This window comes from Artemia sp. Qi Xiang Cuo, chromosome 8, assembly GCF_049724085.1.
Source record: "Artemia sp. Qi Xiang Cuo chromosome 8, ASM4972408v1, whole genome shotgun sequence".
Taxonomy (NCBI): domain Eukaryota; kingdom Metazoa; phylum Arthropoda; class Branchiopoda; order Anostraca; family Artemiidae; genus Artemia; species Artemia sp. Qi Xiang Cuo.
Window position 1 is genome coordinate 60,580,365 of NC_142801.1, and position 25,381 is coordinate 60,605,745.

The 25,381-nt window shown below is 35.2% G+C and overlaps 1 protein-coding gene across 1 annotated transcript in view; it reads left to right on the forward strand.

Moving 5' to 3' along the window:
- Nucleotides 1–25,381, forward strand: part of dlt (codanin-1 like protein dlt) — a 281,789-nt gene that overhangs the window by 25,256 nt on the left and 231,152 nt on the right. The window contains exon 2 of the mRNA XM_089093645.1: nt 4,403–5,555. Within this exon, the coding sequence (XP_088949771.1) occupies nt 4,416–5,555 (1,140 nt within the window). The 5' untranslated portion in view covers nt 4,403–4,415. The remainder of the gene's footprint in view (nt 1–4,402; nt 5,556–25,381) is intronic.

A 25,381-nucleotide genomic window follows, 5' to 3' on the forward strand; every position in this document is an offset into this window, starting at 1 on the left:
TATATGCCCCCAGGGCATAACATACAACCCTTGTCCTGAGGGCTGTGAGGGGATTGTCATCCTCTAAGACATAATTTACAGAACCTAAAAACTACTTTGAATAATGTGGCTATCTCAAAATTTTGATTGGGTGTGTTTGGGGAAAAGGTGGGCGTGACAGGGGGGTTAGTTGCCCTCCATTCACTTTCGACTATTAAAAAGGGCACTAGCCTTTTGAATTTCCAATCGAATGAGCCTTTTTTGAAGTTTCTACGATAACGCCTTCTATAAAAACCTTATATGCCCCCAGGGCATAAATTACAACTCTTGCCCCGAGGGTTATGGGGGAGGGTCCTTCTCAAAAATATATTTTCTATCTGGAAATCAACTACGCTTAAAAAAAATGGTTATCTCAAAATTTTGATTGGATGTGTTTGGGGAAATGATGGGAGTTGGGGTGGGGCTATTTGCCCTCCAAACACTTTCGACTATTAAAAAGGGCACTAGCCCTTTGATTTTCCAATCGAATGAGCCTTTTTTGAAGTTTCTACGACAACGCCTTCTATAAAAACCTTATATGCCCCAGGGCATAACTTAAAACTCTTGCCCCGAGGGTAGTAGGGGAGTGTCTTCCTCAAAAACATAATTTCTATGTGGAAATCAACTACGCTGAACAAAATGGCTATCTCCAAAATTTGATTGGATGTGTTTGGGGAAATGGTGGGCGTGAGAGGGGGGGTTAGTTGCCCTTCAATCACTTTTGACTATTAAAAGGGCACTAGGCCTTTCAACTTTCATTTGAATGAGCCTTTTTTGAAGTTCTTACAAAAATGCTTTCTATAAAAATCTTACATGCTCACAGGGCATAAATTATAACCCTTGTCCTGATGGCTGTGGGGGTTGTCATCCTTAAAGACCTAATTTCCAAAACTTTCAACTACGTTGAACAAAAGGCTATCTAAAAATATTGATTGGATGTGTTTTGGGAAAAGGTGGGCATGAGGGGGAGGGATTCCCCCAATCACTTTCGACAATTAAAAAGGGCACTAGCCCTTTGAATTTCCAATTGAATGAGCCCTTTTTCGAGTCTCTACGACAAAGATTTCAATAAAAGCCTTATATGCCCCCAGGGCATAACTTATAACCCTTGCCTTGAAGACTGTGGGGGGAGTGTCCTGCCCAAAGGTATAATTTCCTGAACCTTAAACTGCGTGGAACAAAATGGCTATCTCGAAATTTTGATTCGATGTGTTTGGGGAAATAGTGGATTTTGATAGGGCTTTAGTTTCCTTCCTATTATTTTCAACTATTAAAAAGGTTACTAGCCATTTCAATTTCTAATTGAATGAGCCCTTTTTAAAGTTTCTACGACAACGCGTTCTATAAGAACTTTATATGCCCCCAGAGCATAACTTACAATCCTTGTCCTAAGGGCTGTGAGGGGGTTGTCATCGTCGAAGACCTAATTTACAGAACTTAAAACTACGTTGAATAATGTGGCTATCTCTAAATTGTGATTGGTTGTGCTTGGGGAAATGGTAGGCATGAGAGGGGGTTAGTTGCCCTTCAATCACTTTCGAATATTAAAAGGGGTACTAGCTCTTTGAATTTCCAACCGAATGTGCCTTTCTGGAAGTTTCCACGACAACTATTTCTATAAAAAACCTAATATGCCCCCAGGGCATAAATTACAACCCTTGCCCCGAGGGTTATGGGGGAGTGTCCTTCTCAAAAACACATTTTCTATCTGGAAATCAACTACGCTCAAGAAAATGGCTATCTCCATGTTTTTATTGGGTGTTTCGGGGGAATAATGGGTGTGGGGTGGCTTGTTGCCCTCCAATCACTTTCGAATATTTAAAAGGGCACTAGCCCTTTCAAATACCAATCAAATGATTCTTTTTTGAACTTTCTACGACAACGCCTTCTATAAATACCTTATATGCCCCAGGGCATAACTTACAGCCCTTGCCCCGAGGGGTGTTGGGGAGTGTCCTCCTCAAAAAGATATTTTCTTCCTGGAAATCAACTACGCTGAAAAAATGGCTATCTCAAAATTTTGATTGGCGGTGTTTGGGGGAATGATGGGCGTGGGGGGGGGGGCTAGTTGCCCTCCAATCACTTTTGACTATTAAATAGGGCACTAGCCACTCCAATTTCCAATCGAATGAGCCCTGATCGAAGTTTCTGCGACAACTCCTTCGATACGAAGTGCCCGGGTATGGAAAAAAACAAAAAACAGAAAAAAACACATTGTGGCCACATCGTTCTTTACTCTGCAGCGCTAGCGCGCTGCCTATTATTATACTCAGCTTTTTTTATCCAGTTAACTTATTTATCAAGTGGCAAGATCATTTATTTCAAACAACTTCTTTATTAAGTGTTTATGAAACATCTATTCAAGAAAATATGCTAATTAGTACTGCTACTTGATATAAAAACTGTCAAAATAGAAATTTTTATGAAATAAGAATTTTTCGTATTTCACAGAATTTATTTTTTCATATGAAATTTAAATGATGATAAAGTTAAAAAATAATGTGAATTTTACAGTTTTCTTTTTTAGAGTCTTAAGTTAGTTGTTAAACTCGAAACAACTTTAAAATTTATGCGGTTTACTGTTTTGTTGTTGGAATGATATTTTTCAATTTAATGTCATCAGTTTATGGTTTATTATTTCTTTATAATTCTTTTTGTTTACTGTTAAAAATGAGCATTGAATTTTCTATCTTCACTATCTTTCCTTGATTAAATTGTTATTTATTAGATGGCAGGACTTGTATGTGAATAATTGGACTGAATTGGTTTAAAAAGCCAAATGTAATTATGGATTTGATATTACCTTCGTTCTCAAATGGCTAATAAAATCAAAGTAACTCCTTATACATTCATATGAAGCAATAGGGAGTAAAATTGTAATTTTTTTTCGAATTATATTTCTAAGAGTTGATCAAATTATGTTATTATATAGTGTTTTGGACAGAAACTAATAACGAATAATTAATTATTGCTAGTGATACTTGGCCTCTGGAAGACTAGACATGACTTCTGACTGAATATTATTTTGTATTTCTCAAAAAGACTCGAGGTATTGCGATAGGTGGTATTCTCACCTGCCTTTTGATAAATCGTATCAGCCACTTATTTCGGCGTCAGCCAAGTTCAGGGCGCTCATTTCGGTCAAAGATAGTTTCATGCGTTTTTGCTCTTCCTGGAGTGACTTCTAGATTTTAAATCTCCCCTCCCCTCCCCCCAAAAAATGCTAATTTTGGCACTACGCAGTTTCAGTTTTAGCTTCCTGTCAAAGACAAGCCGAGTTGTTTAAATCCAACCAGGCATTATAACCCCGGTGGGTCTCTCAATAGTCTCACGATTTGTGAAGGGATTTGCCCGGCACCAAATTGCCATATTTCAAAACTTGTTTTTAATCGTCTTAGTTCGTTCATTTTTAGCTGTTCATAAAGGATTGTTGTTTATGAACTTTTTGTAATTGTATAATAAGAAGTTCTTTAAATGAGGGATACCCCGTCTCCCGATCGGAGTGCTTTGAGCCACCCATGTTTCTCAACGTGCTAATTTGGGACCAGCTTTTGGGATCCGAATTTTGTTGTTGTTTGTACCTTTAAGTAGAATGGTGAGTCAAATTGCAGGGTAGCTGCAAGCATGGATACATGCTTCTAATGTATTTAACATGTGTTATGGGTAAAAAAAAAAAAAAACAGCTTCTTTTAACTTTTCTTCTAAGCTACAGTCTTTTGAGCTTGCAATAAAGTTGGGGAGTCTTTCTCAAAGATTTTCCTAAAGAATCTCCCCCCTCGTGCAGAATAAGGGGAAAATTATTACCTAAATATAGGATTTTATAATATTACCCTCCTCCACAAGGTCAGGTTGGCTGAGTGGTCTAAGTGTCGGACTTTACCCCCTCCCTCCTTACTGTGGGTCGCACCCGTATACACCTATGATGACATTCCCAAAAAAGGAAAGCCAAGAGACTAGGCTACAAGTCAAGGACAATACGAATAAACCTGAATATTCTTCCTACTAGAGAATTGGTACCCCGCAATTCAAGCCAACAATGCAGATTCTCTGTCAGCAATCTCTGTTATTTGCCTTGTCAGGTTAGTGGACTTGGTTAGTGAACAAATCACATTTAAACTGGAAATGTATCCGTATTGCGTTCATGGTATTATTGTCCTGATGTTATTGTTATGGTATTATTGTTTTTATTATTATATTATTGTCATAATTTCTATTATTGTTATGATATTCAATGTCTTTATAGGCTAGTATCTAAAATGGCGTGTATTTAATTTTTTTTTTTTTTTACTGTTGGTTGGGGATCTCTGATAGTTTTCAGGAAATAGTCCTCCCCTCCCCCAGTTTGAAAATGTGTGTAAATATTTTTTATATTTTTTTCTTACAGGAGTGGCTGACAGATGCCGCAAGAAAGGCCGCAGCGACGCATTAACCTCTTTCCATCTCCTTCCGGAAGTAATCCTCCATCCACACCAAAATATTGTGAAAATGTTGACAGACGACAACCAAAAACTCCAAGTGGATTTGTCATTGGGGATTTTGTGAGCCTTGATGTGAAGAAAAGGCTTTCGTCTTGTGACAAAAAAAGACGAATTAATCCAACATCAGTAGAGCTTAGTGAACCTAAATTTGGGACAGTTGTGAGAGATTTAGAAAGCAGTTCCGCTTTTAAAAATGCAGTCGAAAGAATTGATGATAACTTGAGTGAGATTAGAGAGGGTCTTAAGAGCGAAAGAGAACGTATTAGAGAAAAGGCTTGGCTCAAACCATTTCCGGAAAAATTGACCTCGGAAAGTAATAAAATACAGCCTTCCTTAGAGTTAGTTACTCAGAAAGAGGAACTCGTCCGAATTGCTGATAAATATTTGAATTACGTGAACTCGGAGCTGCTAAATTTTGGGAGTGAGTTCAACTTTTTATTTCACTTGTTAACATCAACAAATGGCACTCGGATGAAACATTTTGTCATAAATCCTGAACTTTTATATTCTGCACATAATTGTTGTTTTCTGGCAGTGACAATTTTGAATTCTCTACGAAACTTTTTATCTTGTTTAAATGGAACAACTTTGAAACTTTTATTGCGAACTGGGCTGATTGAAACTATGAACTTGGAGTTGGCCAATTTCCTAAGTGAGCTCCACCAGCGGAAATTGGCTCCGAATCGCGTCACCCTCCTTCAGGAAAATGTCCCATTCAGCATAGATAATGATATAATATCCTGCTATGCAAATCAAGTTGATTTTCAAGCTTTCAAAAAGCAAAGGGATCTGTTTTATGAGGTGTATCGTATATGGAAGGAGGATCATATGAAAGAAGGCTGGGATTTTGGCCAAGTTCTCGGTTCGCGTATTAGAGGGGCTTTGAATCGTCGGAATGGCCCAATAAATGGCTCTCGTTTTGCAAGACTGTTTTGCAATCAGCTCATTTCCTCTTGTCGGAATTGGGGGTCCTTCTATGGCGATTCATCCCAGGGTGATGATGCAGAATTGCTGAGTCTTGCCAATTCGACAGACATTGCAAAAATTAGGAAGCTCCAGGTGGGTGTAACTTTCTCGTCTTTATTACCTTCTTTTCCCTTGGCAGTAAAGTGATTCAAGATAAGAATGGAGACTGGGATAGAAGGTATAACGGTCTTACTGTTTGTATTCTAGCATTTATGCACTTATATGCTACTTTCTTTTATAGTATGAAGAAAAAATAAATAAAGGTAAATAAAAATGCAGTACACAATAAAAAATAATCTGAAATTTGATTAAAAAATAGTTTTTATATTTAGACTATTAATATTCAATAAATTAAAAAATAGGAGTTGGCTTTTGATCGATATGTATTATGTTTCTGTAATTGAGATGCCTTCTTAATAAATTTGTATTTATATATTTAATAATATATTTCAAATATTTATATATTTGTGCTGAAAATAATGATTTATTTATTAATTTAAATATAATCAACCAATTCTGAAACAAATAGATTAGGCTTCTAAAATTTGTTGTTTTTTTAAAACTGGTTTTTGAAAAAAACTAGTATTTGTCCCTTTGATATCCCAATTGATCTAATAAAAGCATTCCCTGATAAACTATCAATACCCCTTTTTAGTATTTTTAATGATATTAGTAATTCCGGCTTTTACGCCTCGTGCAGGAAGCTGGGCTATATTACTCCAATCCAAAAGAAGGGAGGCCTGAACGATTTTACTGGAGTACGACCAATCTCCCTGACCTTGAAAGGAAGAGATTCTTGAACTTATTGGCTTATAGCAATTCGGAAACCTGAAGGAGACATCTACTTCATGCTACCTTGTTAATCTTCTTGACACCATTCTTAAAAACCTTGAAAACTCTTATACTTGGCTGAATCTTTTATTAATTTATCTCCAGAAAGCATTCGGTCTAATTGACCAGAGTATCTTTGAATATAAAAAGCTGGCGAAGTTTCAAGTGACTTCCTTTCTAGTTACAACTACTGCCTGCCTTTTAACAAATTGTTCTCAAGTGCTTAAATGTAAAAAATTTTATTCCGGTCCTCTTCCTATCTTTTATGGGGTCCCCTAGGGAAGCCTGATGGGTCCCATTTTATTCTTTATAATGGTTAATAGTCTCATGACTGACCACACACAGCGATGGAAGTATGTGGACGACCTGTTTACACTTGAGGTTTGTCGACGAAATATTAAAAGTTCAATTATGACATTACTTGACGATGTCACACAGGAGGTTTCTTTGTCGAAGACGAACTTGAAGATCAAAGAAAAACAATTTATTCCAAAGTTGTTACCATTAATTGGGGCTCATGAGAGAAACGCATAATAGTTTTTATGGTTTTTGGCACTTTGAATTCTCTAACCCATGCTTAGTTTTTTCCTCGTTGATAAACTCCAATTCCCCCCCTCCCCCCCCAAAAAAAAATATAGAAACTATTTTCTTTTTACTCTAGTTGAGCTAGTATAATTACTGGGACACCAGCAAACACTTTAAAACTGGCCTTTTTGTATTTTCATGGAAAACATGTGTCGTACCCTTCACAAATTTCGATAAGTATTAGTCTTATTGCTTCTTTGATAAAAAAAAACGGGTACTTGTTAATTATACGGAACACACCCAAGAAGTAAATTTATGTTAATCCTAATGAAATGTGCCAAAATATGATGAGAATATAACAGTTTAGTTATATAATTTGGGCTATATATTTGCACATTAGGGGGATGTGGGGATAAAGTAACCTAGCCTTACCCCATCCCCCTTATGTGCAAATATATAGCCTAAGTTATACAATCCAATGCATTCTGTCACCCGTTATATGTGGCTATGATACTGGTTTTCATAGACCGTACATTATCCTTATTACCCTTACCAAATTATTTTAGCATACTTTGATCCCCAGACCCATCCTTAAGGGGTGCGTGAATCATGTTAAATCTAAAGGTATAGTTTTGGAACCTTTCAACTATTCTAAACAAAATGGCTATCCCAAACTTTTGATCGAGCAATTTTTGGAAAAAAAGGGACGTGGGAGGAGGGCTAGTAGCCGTCCTATCTTTCTGGTTAAATAAAAGGGACACCAGAAATTTTAATTTTCGTTCAAATAAGCCCTCTCCCGATGTTCTAGGACCGTTGGTTCGATACGATCGCCCCTAAAAAAAAGTTAACACGCATCCGTGATTTTTCTTATACAAAATTCATAATTTTCATAATACACAATTCAACACTTCTAAATAGTTCGTGGTAACGAACTGTAAGGAGCGACCGGGCTCAAAAGTAACCGAAACTCTAAAAATTGAAAATACTATACCAATAGATACATCAATAGAATCAGATTTTTATGCTGATTTCAAATATATAAGTTTCATTAAGTTTAGTCTTACTCATCAAAAGTTACGCGCCTGAGAAAATTTGCCTTATTTTATAAAAAAACGGGAAAACAACCCCTTAAAGTCATAGAACTTTAATAAAAATCACACCATGAGATATTTCGTATTAGAGAATCCTTCTAAAGAAGTTTCAAGCTCCTATCTGCAAAAATGTGGAATTTTTATTTTTTGTCAGAAGAAAGATCACGGATGCGTGTTTATTTGTTTTTTTTCCAGGGGTGATCGTATCGATCCAGTCGTCCTAGAATATCTTGAGAGGGCTCATTCGAACGGAAGTTGAAAGTTCTAGTGGCCTTTTTAAGTGATCAAAAAATTGGAGGGCAACTTGGCCCCCTCCCACGCTCATTTTATCCCGAAGTTACCCAATCAAAAATTTGAGATAGCCATTTTATTCAGCATAGTTGACAATCTAATAAATATGTCTTTCAGGATGACTTAGTCCCCCACAGTTCCTGGGGGAAGGGCTGCAAGTTATGAACTTTGCCCATTGTTTACATATAGACCATACAGTATTGGTTAATGGGAAGTATACAGGTATTTCAGGAGGGATTTTTTGCTGGGGGGGGGGGGGTCGGAGGATGGGGTTACGGGAGAGGATCTTTCCATTGAGGATGTTGCCTTGGGGGGGGGGGATGGGACATTTCTATGAAGGGGGTGCCGGATTTCCTAGAATTATTTAAATAAAGATCAGAAACTAAAGAAAAAAACAAGTTTTTTCAACTGAAAGTAAGGAGCAACATTAAAACTCAAAACGAACAAATTATTACGTATATGAGGGGGTTCGTCCCCTAGTCAATACCTCACCCTTTACGCAAAGGTTATTTTGTACTTTCAAAAGAGCTATCTATTCTAATTAACCGGCCTTTGTGATTCAGGGGTTTGTGATTCGAACAAAACTCGAACTTTAGCGTAAACGGCGAGATAGTGACTTGGGGGCAAACTCCCTAATATACGTAATAAAAACATATGAATATAGAAGTTTGTTACGTAAGTAAATTCGTAAGTTACGTTAAACAGAATTTCAAGAAACCCATTTAGCCAAAAAAAAGTAAAACTAATATGCAAATTTCGTTTTAACTAATCATGTACGGTGAGCCAGAATCAAAGCTGCATTAATTCAAAAACGTTCGGAGCTTAAATAAAAAAAAAACAAGTTTTTTTTCTACCGAAAGAAGGAGGAACATTAAAACTCAAAACGAACAGAAATTATTCCGTATGTGAAAGGGACTGTCCCCTCCTCAACGCCTCACTCTTTACGCTAAAGTTTGACTCTGTCACACAACTTTATTTTTAAAACAATAAAAAACTTTAAGCGTAAAGAGCGAGGCGTTGAGGAGGGGACAGCCCCTTTCATATACGGAATAATTTCTGTTCGTTTTAAGTTTTAATGTCGCTCCTTACTTTCAGTTAAAAGAAAACTTGTTTTTTTGATTATTTAATTGCAAATAGGGGCTTGAAGCCTCTATAGTATGGTTCTCTGATACATCGAATCTAATGGTTTAATTTTAGTTAAAATTCTTTGACTTTTGCTGGGTGTTCCCCCCCCCTCTTTCCAAATTCAGGCAAATATTGAGCTTCTTAGCCTTTTATGGGTAAAACTAAGCTTAATGAATCTTGTATTTTTTGAATCAACATAATAAGCCGATGATTTACCGATTGATATCAAAATTTCATTTCTAGAGTTTCGGTTAATATTGAGGCTTGTAGCTCCATTCTTACAGTTTTTTACCACAAACTGTTTAGTATGTTAGCACATAAATCCAAAAACTTAAAGAATAGAGCGTGTTCTGCTTTTTTAGGTGTTTTAATTACAAATGAGAGAATTTTCAGAATTATTGGAGTTTCGATTAGATGTTTGAAGTAAAGATTAAAATCATTTGACAATTCCCAGAGTATATACAATGCCCTTACTCCCAACCGACTTCAATCATCTAACTACAATCGATTTAGTATATCTAGTTATATTGCAAATCTTATTATAAAAAGAACTAAGTCCTATTTTTTTCAATGATTTCTTTTTTCATTTAGAAAATTTTATATAATGTATACCTACCTTCTTATTTTTCAATGACTCCATTTCTATTCTATTTGCTGATGTAGAGGGTGTATTCTTATCCACTATTCACTCCACTTTTAAAGGTTTTAACAGAAGAAACTGATAGATTACAGAAAAAAAACCATAAGTATAGAGACAAAACTATGACCTGAGCAAATGTTGTGGAATAGGAATTATAGAACATTTTTTTCGATTTTGCGATTAACTAGGATCGCCTATTATCTTGATGATAACGCTCTGAGATCTATATCTGATATCGACATATGGTGGGTAATCAGAAGTTTTAAAGGCGATATATTTGCATAAATGCTAATCTGGAATATATTAGGAACTGTAGTGAATCACTATTTTGCGTTTTTTTTTAATTAATTAGTTTCTTAGTTTCTTGTATGATTTATTCCATTGAATCTACGTGCTATATCGTAAAAAATCACTAGATTTTGGAAAAAATCACTAGTTTCAGAACAAAAATCACTAGTTTTAGAACAAAAATCACTAATTTTAGAAAAAAATCACTATAAATCACTAGCTAGAAGAAAATCACTTGGGAACATAAAAATCACTAGAAATAATGATAAATCACTAGGGGTGGCAACCCTGATGACAACTGTTCCTGTGTATTTGAATGTCCATCTGCTAATTGTCGTGGGTACCGCTAGTCTTGGGGCCTTTTAGTGTTGTAACGTCTAAAAATATGAGATTGTGACACGTCCTGTTTAGATCTTTACGATAATTTGTGTCTTATAATATAATTTGGCCGTGTCATTTGTTTATATTCAAAAGTGCGAATGTGGCAAAATTATGAAGGGCTGTTTAAAAAGTAAAACCAGGGTGTTCGCCGTTCTCTTGCTCTTCATTATTCGTTCATTTTAGATAAAAATTGCCCAGTTAATAATTTGACCAAAAAAAACACAAAATCTTCGAACTTGTTTCACCCAATGTCATATAGCGCTAGAGATACCACGCTTGATAAATTAAGTTAATAACCGATATGGCCATTTTAACCTTTCCCGTTGTAAATCTCACGACTGCTAATGACTCGGGGACCTTACGTTGGGAGCGCCTGAGAATTTTCAAGCTCATTTTATGTAAGCTTAAATGGTTTTTAAGGCTGAGACCAGATTCAAAAAACTTTTAAGTAGAAGCAGGGACCTTTTTTTTTTAACTTGTTTTCTTCAGCTTACACACTTTTTTTTATGTCACAATTACAAAACTTGATAGCAAAGCGATAAGAACACTTGCCTGTGCCCGTGGTAACATAGGTTCGAATATTAGATAGGACAAATTTTTATGGAAATCAAAATGGAATTCGAAATCAAACTGGTTCTGATTGGCAACAGAGAGGGTGTAGTAGTTAGGAATATGAAGTTTTGAATTGAAGTTATCAAGTATTTTGGGCAATAGGTTGCATAGGTTGCATCAAGACTGGGCTGGGTAATTGTAGACAGAGAAATGTTTGCATAAGAATATATGCAGTCTGCGATAATAAAATCGGAAGACAAAGAAGTCGAAAATGATGAATGTACAAAAATGAAGAAGAATCCTCGGTAGAAAAATACTTAGATCAATTTGATATCTATCATGGTTGCAGCAGTAGCTGGAATCTAGTAAAAGGCGAATGTTATGTAAAGCTGTTACCGCTTTGTGTCCCACTTTTTCACTTCTATTCATAGATTCTGGGAAACATTGTATTTTTTAGTTCATTTTGAATACGAGCTACAAAAATAAAATTATATTTATTATTTTGCAGTATCATAGAAAAACTTGCCAATCCTGGCAACATAAAAAGAAATATATTAGAATTAGAATGGTTCTCAGACTACAATTCTTAGAATGATCCGCTTTAATACAGATCCTTTAGCGTTGACACGAATTTGAATATGAATAAGCTGTTTGGTGGCGAGGGGTTGCTGATCAAAGCATAAAAGGGGGGGGGGCTACCATTTCGACTAATTGTCACAAGCACTAAATGTTATAACATCTAAAATGAAAATCCTTCAGAATCACTAACCGTCAGGACATCGACAAAAAAATTTATAGTTTATATAATAGTAATAAATAGGCTGTATAATAGTTCAGAAACAAATTTTGGCTCTGTATTTTCACATCGGGGGGTGGGGGTAAAGCATAGCATATATTAAACACGTAACCTAACCTAACCTAGTTACCTTCCCCCCTAAACCCCAAAAAACTAAAGTTTTAAAATTTTAGATAATATGACGGCTAGTGGTTCTGACGAATTTTTTTGTCGATGTTATGACGGATTTTGTCGATGTTATGACGTTAGTCGGTTAGACGTTATGACGCCTTACCCATAAAAGGCATAGTGTAAGTTACACTTTGGAAACTAAGGGGTATTTTTTTGTCAAAGTTTCAAAAATGTTTCGGATGTATCCATCTTCAACGATTTTTGGGTAACACTTTTTTTTAGATTTATGTTCTGGGACATTATTTTTTTTTCAAAAATAGATTTTAAAAGTTTAAAAGGGTTTTATAACGAAGTTTTGTATGCTTAATTAAGAAATACTGAAATATTGTATTGAACACAATATTTTAGTGATGTCACTTTTTGAATTATATATTGTCTCACCACTGAAAATTCTTAGAAAAAAAACTTTGAAAATAATCCTAAAAACTGTGGTTACTATAAAAATCTAATTATATTCTTAGATTTAGCAGGAAAGCGACGTTAGAAAAATTCCTAAACATTTAACCCTATACAGGCCACTATAGGAACGAATACCAGGAAAAATCTCCAACGCTTCCCATGTAATCTCTACGTCAGACTATTGACGAAAAAACTTTTTTTTGCATGATTTATTCAAAATTGTTAATTTTAGACCATGTTTGTAAAAATACGACATTAGCCTCTCGAGTATTAAGTTTGCTTAATTTTTTTTTTCCTAATATAAAGCACAAACAAGCTGGAACTTGCAAACAATCAGCCAAATTGCCCTGTACCAGTAAAATATCTTTCTCGAAAACTAAACTTCCTAATATAAAAATCCTAATATAAGTTTTACACTATCCTTTGGGGTTACTTAAAAACTTCAAAGATTGTTACGCCAAGAAGCGGGTGATTTCAGAGATCTGTTATATTCGTATATTCTATTATTCGGTATATTAACATATTTGATTGTATATTTAAATTCATTGTAAAAAGGTAGATTAAACGCACAAAGAAACCTCCTTGTGCAAAAAAATACTTCTTAGTGTAATCGAACATGTATCAAATTCGAGTTCTTTTGTTAAAATACATGAGCAACAACAAAAATACAAAAAAAATACACGCAAACTCCAGTGCGCTCCATAACTAGAAAACACGGAAAAAGAAAAGGATAGAAAAAAACAAATAGAAAAAAATACGAAAAAAGTAACTTGAAAAAAAAAATGATGAAAAAAAGAAAACGTCTTAATAGATATATAACCGAAAAATATGAAGAATAATACTATAATAAATAAAATTATAGATCTGTATTTAGTGGATAACTTAAAATTTTAAAAATTCAACCACCAGACGTTTTAAGATGCCAAAGGAATAAGAGCCCTGTGCCACAACTGAATATATATATATATATATATATATATATATATATATATATATATATATATATATATATATATATATATATATATATATATATATATATATATATATATATATATATATATATATATATATATTATATATATTTATATATATTTAAAAAAATCTACATGTATGTTCATATTTATTTATATTTCTTGTACATGTATTTACGTAACAAAAACTACAGTGTTTTTCCATGACAGCTAAAGAATTTAACATATTTCAATAATAATTAGAAAAAAAGAGGCAAGCAGTAGCCTCCCTCGTGGTTGTTATTATTTCCGAAAAAAAATCCAATGATTGAAGTTTTCTATTAAGAGGCATCAAATTCATGCTGCATTTCCTAAATAATTTCGTATTAAACCTAATCTTGTCTGATGCATTTTCAGTGAGGGATTATTTTTATGCTATTTCTAAGAGCATCAGAGAATTCGTAGATAGGAAATTTTGCCGGAAATTCTTACCTTAAATTTGAAGGATTATACATGATAAATTCTTCCCCGTGGATAAGTATACCTGCCTGGAAACAGGGAATGCTAATTCTTTAGTTAAGGGAAAAGTTTTATAAGTTTTAAATATTGAAGCTTCTTTTTCTCCTTCTAAGGAGCTGTTAGTTTAGAAGAAAGATCATGTTGTCCTCAAGTAGTGAGAAACGGAACTGGACCTTAAAACAAAATAATTAGTGTAGTAATAACTGCCATAAATATTTTTTTGCTTTGTTTGTTCTTATAAAGGTACAAAATACAAATAGTTCTCATAAAGCAAAAATAATTCTTCTAAAATACAATTAGTTCTTACAAAAAAATAATTCTTACAAAGTATAAATAAAGTTATAACAAAATACGAAATAAGTCTAACAAAATACAAGTACTGTATTTCGTACAAAAAACAAATACTTCATACAAAATACAAAATAGTTCATAAAAAATACGAAATAGTTCATACAAAATATAAAATACTTCAAACAAAATCCAATAAAGTTCTTACAAAACACAAAATTGTTCCTACGAGGACTTCCGGATTCATGGACCTCAGAAACTTAGAAACACAATTGGACTTCGAACCAAAAGAGGTAGTACAGTAATAACTGCTGTAGAAATTTATTTGCTTTGTAAGCCACAAATAGGGGCCTCCATCTGAGGACTGATGGACTCATAAACCTCAAATACTTAGAAACAAAACTAAATCCCAAAATGAAATGTGTAGTGCATTAATAACTGCTGTTGATATTTCTCTGCTTTGTAAACTCTAGATGAGGTGTCCCAATCAAGGACTCGTAGACTTGTAGACCTCAAAGACTTAGAAACGAAACAAAACCTCAAAACAGAATACGTATTGCAGTAATAATTACTGTTCATATTTGTTTGACTTGTAAACACTAGATAACGGTTCCCATCCGAGGACTCATGGATCTCAAATACTTAAAACAAAACTAAATTTCAAAACAAAATGGGTTGTTCAGTGATAGCTGCTGCTCATATTTATTTGCTTTTCTAGCCCCAGATGAGGGTTCGCTTTTGTCAGATTTGTAAAATCTAAATGAGGGTGTCTAAAGAGGACTCATGGGCCTCAAATTATTATAAAGAAAATTGGAGCTCGATACAAACTACTTACCACAGTAAATAACTTATAAAAATGAATTTGCTTTGTATGCTCTAGATCAAGATTCCCAAACAAGGACTCATGGTTTTATGGACTCATGGACCTCCAATTCTTAGGAACAAAACTGGATCTCGATCAAACTACGTAATTGCTTTTAATATGAATTTGCTCTGTAAACTCTAGATCAGGGTTCCCAAACGAGAACTCATGGACTCAAACGAAAACTGAAAGCTTTCCTAGGTTTCCGAAGAGGGGTTCCTAAGGGTTCCAGAAAAATATTTAGGGGCTTATCTGACATTCGTTTCTATTTAGTTATTCACCTTTTATGAGAATATACAGGAAGGCTTAATTGACATTCAAAATGCAATAAAGTGCAGCAAAATACGTATCAGAAGGATCTTTTGGTTTGCAATGGAAAAGAAGATGAATTAAGGGGAAATAACTCAAATATTGGAAATTCCAAGTTCCCTTTTTCTTTCAAATAAATTTTAAGGCTAATGATCTTGTAGTTCTAAAGGGAGGTCAAAATTAAGCAAGTTCAAACGTAGAATCAATTGTTTAAATTTGGAAAATGTTAAAATTTAAAACGGTCAAAACCACTTGTGAAATTGAATGACTTCAGAAAAAAAAACTATCAAAGCGTATCTTTTATTTAAAAAAAAATATCTATTTCTCCTTTCGAAAGAGTAAAATATGGTAAATATGTTGCATTAAAGTTTGCTGACAAGGCAATGGACACATCATACCGACGAATGCTTCGATTCTACTTCAGAAAGAGAAGGCAGTGTCAGTATAGTCTAAATGTGGACTTTGGCGACTGTTATATATTCTACTTACAGAGGCTTTGTAATTTACATCACTTTATGTGCAAACAAGGTAGTCTTATGTCACTCGGTCATGTGATTTGCCAGCATGTCTAGACTATCAGGTATTCAATATAATAAATAATCTTCATAACCCTTAGTGCCTACACGGTATGATTTGCTGAAAAGCGCAATTCGAACGACACCTTTTTTTTCTTTTTATTTATTGTGGAAAAAAACACAGGGAGATGCTTGAAAAATTGCTGGCATGATACGGAAATACCGCAACAACCCTCACCTTATCTTACAGAAGTTGATTTTCAGTCCAGTGCCTGCTCTTAAACTTGTATTATTGCTAAGAAGGAAAATGATGGTAATTTACATATAAGGGCCATGGGCATAGGCAGCATCTTGTGTAGGGGGAGGGGGGCAGCTGCTTCTGTGATGGAGGGATCTTACTAATACTTCCCAAGGTCCTTTGAATATAGGTCTTTAGAAACTAGTCATTCTATATTTCACTAAAACTTGGCCTTTAACATTTTCCATGTTCTACTTTTCCTGCAACAGTATAACATAAGAGACCCACTATCCTACTTCCAATTTCCAGATAACATAAACATCACAAAAGCGATTTGACACAAATCACATTATGGTTAGATAACAGCTTCTTCTAAGAATTCAACTCAAAAATTTGCAGTTGGGCAAAATTAAATATTAAAATTGGTATAGGGGAGACCGGCCCACGTTTAGCCAAAGCAAATAGTTTCAATACAAAAACCTATGTGGCTTCTGGTGGATTATAAATGCTCTAACAGATTACAGCATATTTTTTTAAAAAGTCATTGCCTTAATTATAACTTTCACCAAAAATTTCCGATTGGATCAGTTTTTATGGTGGTTAACTTTGGAATTTTGTTCAATTTTGTCTGAAATTCTAGGCTTAGTCACAAAGACTATAAAACTCGCGTTGTAAACTCACATTGTATTCTCCTATTATTTGCCTGTTTTTGGCAGCTTCCGAGACGTGCAATCTTCACCAGTTTGCCTTTAGTATTTTTTCATCCTGTGGGCTAGTGAATTCCCATGTTCGGCCACAATACCCAGGGTAAATTCGGCATGCCGTAACATGGTGTCCAAAGGTGGGCTATGCTTGTAAAAGCTGTGTAAACATCATATTTAAAGGTTGAAGGCTAGCTTAATACCCAAAACTGTGTTATTTCTGGCGTTGTTTAATCCTGTCAGAACAGTAGGCGAACTGAAGTTCTTTTTTTTCTGTTAAATTTCATTCAAGATAAAATGATTAAAAGTAAAACAGAAGAGAAAAGAAAGAAAGGTGGATGTGATCCAGAAGAAAATAAAATAGTAGTTTTTTCTGTCTTATTCTACAAAAAGTCAGTTGGATTCTCTGGAAGTACCATGGGTGTCCCTAGAAGAACGCTGCAAGACTACATAAAAAAAAGTTGAGAAGCTGAATATCCCTCTAAAAAGTCTGGACCTGAATTTCCTTACACCCAATTACAAGCTATGATCAACATTCACAGAGGAACAAGCAAAAAGACTAAAAACTTACTTGAAAACGATAGCTTATATGCTTTCGACTGTATTCCCCTAGAAGTGTGTAAATTTGCATACACTTATGCCATTATTAAGAGCATAAAAGTACCGGATAATGGAACTGCAAAGGTAGTGGAAACAGTGGAGGAATTACAGATAAAGATTGGTACCGTGGTTTTATGGACTGACTTAAAACTATCAGTAAGAACACCAATAAATAAAAGCTTATGACGGACAACTGCTTTCAACTGTCACATTGTAGGAGCTTTCTTTAACGACTTGGATTGATGCCCATATAAACACATGTTCAGACCACAAGACATTTGAAGTTTTGACAATTCAGGTCTGAAAAAATCCAGCAGCCTAGTAAAATCATTGCACAGCGAGGCCAGAAGTAAGTAGGGAAGGTCACGTCAGCAGAAAGAGTTCAGTTGACCACGATTTGTGCTGGTGTTAATGTGTTGGGAACACATTCCCTCCTCTACTTATTTCCCCACAAAAACAGTGTCTGGAAATTTTACTCAGGGGAGCTTTACCAGGAACCATCATGATCAGCGCAGAAAATACTTCTGGCTGGATGACTGCCTCTCATTCTTTGCTTTACTTCCAGAATTTTATCAATCAACTCAAACCCAAAAAATCAGCAGGAAAAAAATATGAAAAAGATAAAAGTGCTCACTGACAACCCTATAAAAGAATGCATTACTGCTAGGATAAAAGCTGTATCTGCCAAAAACCCCTAGTCCTGGAACGGAAGAAAGTCAGACAAGTGAAAAGACTAAAAAGCAAAAGGCGTGTCTCTGGCAACAAGAGTTACAGACAGAGTGACGATTCTGACGTAGATGATCCTGTATACAACAACTCTTCAGACCCCAGCATAGACAATGAAGACAAGCCCCCTACCAGCAACTTCTAATTTGACACTGAAAAAGTCAAGGCTGGTGATTATATTCTGATTGAGCTGAAGAGCAAGAAAGGGAATTCTGTTCACAATGTTATCATTATCAAAAGTAGCAACTGAAGAACTTAAGGTCCTCTTTTGGAAGAAGACTGGAGCAAGAGACTTTGCGCTAACTGACGAGATGAATTGTGTCTTAAAGACAGAAGTTGAAATAAAACTGCCACCACTGAAAGGTAGAACACCAAGATTAGCGGAGCGGCTTACTTTTGGTGTTGATCAGTCAATGTATAATTTGAAATTAATACTCTTTATTTTTTTTTCAATACTTAATGAAATTCATTTTGTAGTTTTTTATGCTGACCATATTCTTTCTTAATTTTATAGCCGAAAAACAAGCTTTAATGTTCCCCTGGTCTCTTTTCTTTTTCTTTTGTCCGGTGGCCAAACGTAAGGCAGAGACGACTGAACCAGTGCCGGGATGGCCCAGGTTTGGCACTCTTGACCACTTGGATAGAGAGGTATCCAGGTGGAAAATTGGTGGGGCATTTCTAATTGTCTTTTTCAAGGATGGTATGGAATGAGTTACCTTTGCTTTGGCCTACTCAGCAACTTCTTATCGCTTGAATCAATTCCTGGGAATTAAAAACGTAAGAACCTGCCGATCGTGAGCCAGTCTCCTATTTATATATCGGACCAAAAATCAATATTGAATATCGAAACTTAAATGTTGATATCGCAAATGATATTTGGAAATTTCTGTTTATTTCCAGCTTTTTTAACCATCTACCAGGTAACATCCAACAAAAAATTCCAACATACGAAAAGTTCTCGCTAATATCTATCTTAAATTTGAAGTTCTAGGGGGGGGGGCATCTGCCCCCCCCCCTGCCCCCTTCCCTACGCCCATGATTGGGGCATCCAAACAATCGGGCAATCAGCTGTTAATTTTATCCTTAAGTACGTTTTCTTGCATCTGTGGAAAATTTCAACGCATGTGTATTTGCGCCCCCCCCCCAAAAGAATAGGCTCGTAAAAAAAGTCCACAATCAATGAAATTCCTGCGGTTTTCAGCCAAAAGCAGTTTGTGGAACTAGGGGTAATCGTTTTCTTTCACTTTAAAGTTTTGCTAGAATTTGGTGTAAAATTGTTCCATATCAAATTGACTCCCAGTTTACAAAATTTGGGATAAGGTTACCTGTTGTTAAAATACAATATTTGTTCTGAATAAGTAAATTTCCATTAGAAAGTTTCCCTAATGCTAGGTATTGGAATTATAGATGAGCTTTTATTATTGGATTTTGAAAACTAGACAACGAATATTGCGATGGTAAAAAAAAAAAAAAAAAAAAAAAAAAAAAAAAAAAAACAACTCAAGTCTAGGAACTCCAATTCAATGGGTTTCATTAAGTTTCACTAAAAGAATAAACTGAAGACCAGGATGTCCCAGGCTAGATTTAAATAAAATTATAAAAAATATGTCTAAAATAACTGTAATCCATACCTTAAATCTGATGGATTACACATGATAATTCCCCTTAGATATACGTATCTTCCTGGAAACAGGGAATGCTAATTCTTTTGTTAAGGAAAAGGTAAATAAAGTTTAAGGAATAAAATAATTTAGAGTATTGAAATATATACAGAATAAGGTATATTAATAAAAAATTATAATTATAAATAAAACAATCTAACAGCTTTTGGGGATCACTTGAAGGGAGCCAAGACTGAAATGCATCTACTTCATTGGAATGAAGTAGATGAATTCGCCAGTTTGTTGGCCTCAAGTAGCCTAGTATTATGATTAACTTATTTTAGTAGTAGCAGTAATTAGCCTAGTAATTTAACAATTGACTTAATAATTTAAAAGTAATTAATAATTAATATAATTAGTTGTGATTTAAGAAAGGTTTCAGTGTAGTTCCAATGTGGCAAGTAAATCCAATTGACTTGACTTACGTTAGAATGATTACAATAGAAAAGGATAAGGCTTTTTTTTATTATCGACTTGCAATCCTGCTTTCTTCTTTTCTATTGACGTCATCTTTTCCTTGTCTTTAGCGGTCCTTTGAAAAGGGGAATTTTAGAAGGGGGAAGTTTAATGTCCTCATTAATGTAGGAAAAATTTTCGATATTGTTTCGAAATATTTTTCGATGATCTATTCATGAAACTCTTAAAACTTTTGCATACCTAGTCTTAACTATTTTCTTTGTGACACGTTTTTTTGTTTAAAAAAATGTGTCGTTGCTAGCCTGATTGTGCTTGAGGGACTTGAGGAAGTACGTGATGATTATAAATAGAACACTGGTTGTGCTTGAATTACAGAAGATTGTTGTAAAAGGTTTCAATGATTGAATTCATTTCAAAATTGGAGAAAATACAGGGTTTTCTTTTTGCTGAACTACAGTATGTTTAAAGCTACTGTAAGAGATCTCTAAGAATCGTCTTTTACTATTACTAACAACTCACTGCAGCACCGAGCCGCCTGAAGTCAACAAAGCTACGCACCCTCCTCCTCCAACCTATTCAAAGCCTCCCTCTTTAAAGCCTCCTTGGAAGTTTCTATTTCCCTTAAATATTTCCTTACGACTTCCTCCCACACCAACCGAAGATGACCGACTCTCCGTTTAGTCCTAGACAGTTGGGGGGAGATAGCAATCTTTGGCCATCTGTCATCCTTTGCAGAACATGCCATAGTCATTTCAACCTTTCTCTCATTATAGCCATAGAAAGCAGGATTGAACCAAACTTTTCATACAGCCTACTATTTGAAATACGGCCAGTCAGCCGGGTACCAAAAGAATCCGTAGGCAATTTTTCTGGAAAATATCTAGCAAATCCTCCTCTGTTTTATGGAGCACCCATACGCTTGTCTTTTAGTAGGAGCATTGACAGCCCTGGCTGTCTTAAACTTACTTAAGAATAACCTGAAAAATTTTTTCAATATTTTTTTCCTCAATATGGGAAAAACTTCCGTGTTTTTAAAACTATGGTCAGAAATGTACAAAGATCTTTTTTTATTTGAATAATGGCAATCTTGGTTGTTCTTGACCTTTGAAATCATGTTTTGAAGAAACTAAATAATTTCAGATGACAAACGAGAAGATTAGTTGCTACAAACCAGCAACAATCTTGTTTAATAATTGTGATGACAACTCTGGTTATGCTTGACTTTCAGAAGAGTGGTCAGAAAAAAGTTTCAAATGTATTTTTCTCAAAATTTTACAAATCTTCCGTTTCCTTTGTTTTGTCTTTAGTTCAACTTCAATGTGTTTTATACTGCAGTCAGAACTCTAAGATTCAGCTAATTTTTAGCTAAAATTAATTTGAGGTCCATGAATCCATGAGTCCTCGTTTAGGAACCCTGATCTAAATCTTCTGAGTAAATACATATTAATAACAGTTATGATCTAAACAGTCAGAACTCCTAAGATCTTGTTTAGTTGGAATTCTGACAAACTTGTTGGTGATCGACTTTCAGAAATCGGCCAATTCACTATAGTTCATAGTGATCTTTTTTCAAAACTAGATAAATCACAATTTTTATTTGTCTTTAGCTTTGAACGTTGAAACGTTCCATGTCACAATTCTCATATTATTAGAATCATTGAAATTGTAATGACCTTAAAAAGCAATGGGTCCCACCCATGTGCAGCTCAGGCTCTAATAACCTCTTCTCATGTCTGCACACAGTACTTAAGCCGGCATAGAACCGGATAGCAAGAAGTCCCCAGGGACTTCCAGCTGAATGGAAGCTTTGTGCAAGCCTGGGGCCATCTAGGTCATTACATGTTTTCCAAACTTTGCGGTGATCGACAAAAAAAACTATCTACGCCATCTAGCACCTGACGACACTTGGCCTTTTTGAAGCTTTGTAATAGTTTTTCTGACAGGAACTGAGACCAGAGACTTATTACTACCTTAATTTTACGAATTACACTAGTTAAATTAACTATTCTTATTATTACACTGAAACGCATTCCAAGTGTCTCCAACCGCTAGATGGCCTTGATAGTTATATTTGTTAACACTAGCACCGGTTTCCATACTTAAAAGCTACCCACATTCTTTGGTATTATAACATATATAATGGGGAAAAGTTCGGAAGAGTAGGAAGATAATTCCCATAATTCAGATTAGAATGTTGGGAACCACGGTAACAACAGTTGTCAAGAATGGATCTGAAGCGTGGGCGGTTAAAAAGTCTAGGGGAATTTTATTAAATGTTTTTCAGAAAATTTGTCTAAAGATAGTAAAGTACTTGTTTGAATGACCGTATACCAAACCATAAGTTGTATGAAAAATGTGATTCGATCCCACTTTCCAAGGATATAATGAAAGTAAGGTTAAGATGACTAGGCAAAGTTTTACGGATGAAGCATGACACATTGCCAAAGATTGTGCCTTTTGTGTATCTATTTGCGGTCAAAGGAAGCAGGTCATCTCCCTAATGGGGCGGGAATGGGTCATTAGGATCCTTGTCTTTAGCGGTCCTTTGAAAAGGGGAATTTTAGAAGGGGGAAGTTTAATGTCCTCATTAATGTAGGAAAAATTTTCGATATTGTTTCGAAATATTTTTCGATGATCTATTCATGAAACTCTTAAAATTTTTGCATACCTAGTCTTAACTATTTTCTTTGTGACACGTTTTTTGTTTAAAAAAAATGTGTCGTTGCTAGCCTGATTGTGCTTGAGGGACTTGGGGAAGTACGTGATGATTATAAATAGAACACTGGTTGTGCTTGAATTACAGAAGATTGTTGTAAAAGGTTTCAATGATTGAATTCATTTCAAAATTGGAGAAAATACAGGGTTTTCTTTTTGCTGAACTACAGTATGTTTAAAGCTACTGTAAGAGATCTCTAAGAATCGTCTTTTACTATTACTAACAACTCACTGCAGCACCGAGCCGCCTGAAGTCAACAAAGCTACGCATCCTCCTCCTCCAACCTATTCAAAGCCTCCCTCTTTAAAGCCTCCTTGGAAGTTTCTATTTCCCTTAAATATTTCCTTACGACTTCCTCCCACACCAACCGAAGATGACCGACTCTCCGTTTAGTCCTAGACAGTTGGGGGCAGATAGCAATCTTTGGCCATCTGTCATCCTTTGCAGAACATGCCATAGTCATCTCAACCTTTCTCTCATTATAGCCATAGAAAGCAGGATTGAACCAAACTTTTCATACAGCCTACTATTTGAAATACGGCCAGTCAGCCGGGTACCAAAAGAATCCGTAGGCAATTTTTCTGGAAAATATCTAGCAAATCCTCCTCTGTTTTCTGGAGCACCCATACGCTTGTCTTTTAGTAGGAGCATTGACAGCCCTGGCTGTCTTAAACTTACTTAAGAATAACCTGAAAAATTTTTTCAATATTTTTTTCCTCAATATGGGAAAAACTTCCGTGTTTTTAAAACTATGGTCAGAAATGTACAAAGATCTTTTTTTTTTGAATAATGGCAATCTTGGTTGTTCTTGACCTTTGAAATCATGTTTTGAAGAAACTAAATAATTTCAGATGACAAACGAGAAGATTAGTTGCTACAAACCAGCAACAATCTTGTTTAATAATTGTGATGACAACTCTGGTTATGCTTGACTTTCAGAAGAGTGGTCAGAAAAAAGTTTCAAATGTATTTTTCTCAAAATTTTACAAATCTTCCGTTTCCTTTGTTTTGTCTTTAGTTCAACTTCAATGTGTTTTATACTGCAGTCAGAACTCTAAGATTCAGCTAATTTTTAGCTAAAATTAATTTGAGGTCCATGAATCCATGAGTCCTCGTTTAGGAACCCTGATCTAAATCTTCTGAGTAAATACATATTAATAACAGTTATGATCTAAACAGTCAGAACTCCTAAGATCTTGTTTAGTTGGAATTCTGATAAACTTGTTGGTGATCGACTTTCAGAAATCGGCCAATTCACTATAGTTCATAGTGATCTTTTTTCAAAACTAGATAAATCACAATTTTTATTTGTCTTTAGCTTTGAACGTTGAAACGTTCCATGTCACAATTCTCATATTATTAGAATCATTGAAATTGTAATGACCTTAAAAAGCAATGGGTCCCACCCATGAGCAGCTCAGGCTCTAATAACCTCTTCTCATGTCTGCACACAGTACTTAAGCCGGCATAGAACCGGATAGCAAGAAGTCCCCAGGGACTTCCAGCTGAATGGAAGCTTTGTGCAAGCCTGGGCCCATCTAGGTCATTACATGTTTTCCAAACTCTGCGGTGATCGACAAAAAAAACTGTCAACGCCATCTAGCACCTGGCGACACTTGGCATTTTTTCGAGCTTTGTAATAGTTTTTCTGACAGGAACTGAGACCAGAGACTTATTACTACCTTAATTTTACGAATTACACTAGTTAAATTAACTATTCTTATTATTACACTGAAACGCATTCCAAGTGTCTCCAACCGCTAGATGGCCTTGATAGTTATATTTGTTAACACTAGCACCGGTTTCCATACTTAAAAGCTACCCACATTCTTTGGTATTATAACATATACAATGGGGAAAGTTTGGAAGAGTAGGAAGATAATTCTCATAGTTAAGATTAGAATATTAGAAACCAAGGTAACGACAGTCGTCAAGAATGGGTCTGAAGCGCGGGCGGTTAAAAAGTCTAGGGGAATTTTATTAAATGTTTTTCAGAAAATTTGTCTAAAGATAGTAAAGTACTTGTTTGAATGACCGTATACCAAACCATAAGTTGTATGAAAAATGTGATTCGATCCCACTTTCCAAGGATATAATGAAAGTAAGGTTAAGATGACTAGGCGAAGTTTTACGGATGAAGCATGACACATTGCCAAAGATTGTGCCTTTTGTGTATCTATTTGCGGCCAAAGGAAGCAGGTCATCTCCCTAATGGGGCGGGAATGGGTCATTAGGAAAGATTTAAGGGAAGCTGAAACTTCAGGGGGGGGGGGGCGTAAATTGTGAAGCTCTGAATAGATTGGGGCGAATAGCTCTGTTGACCA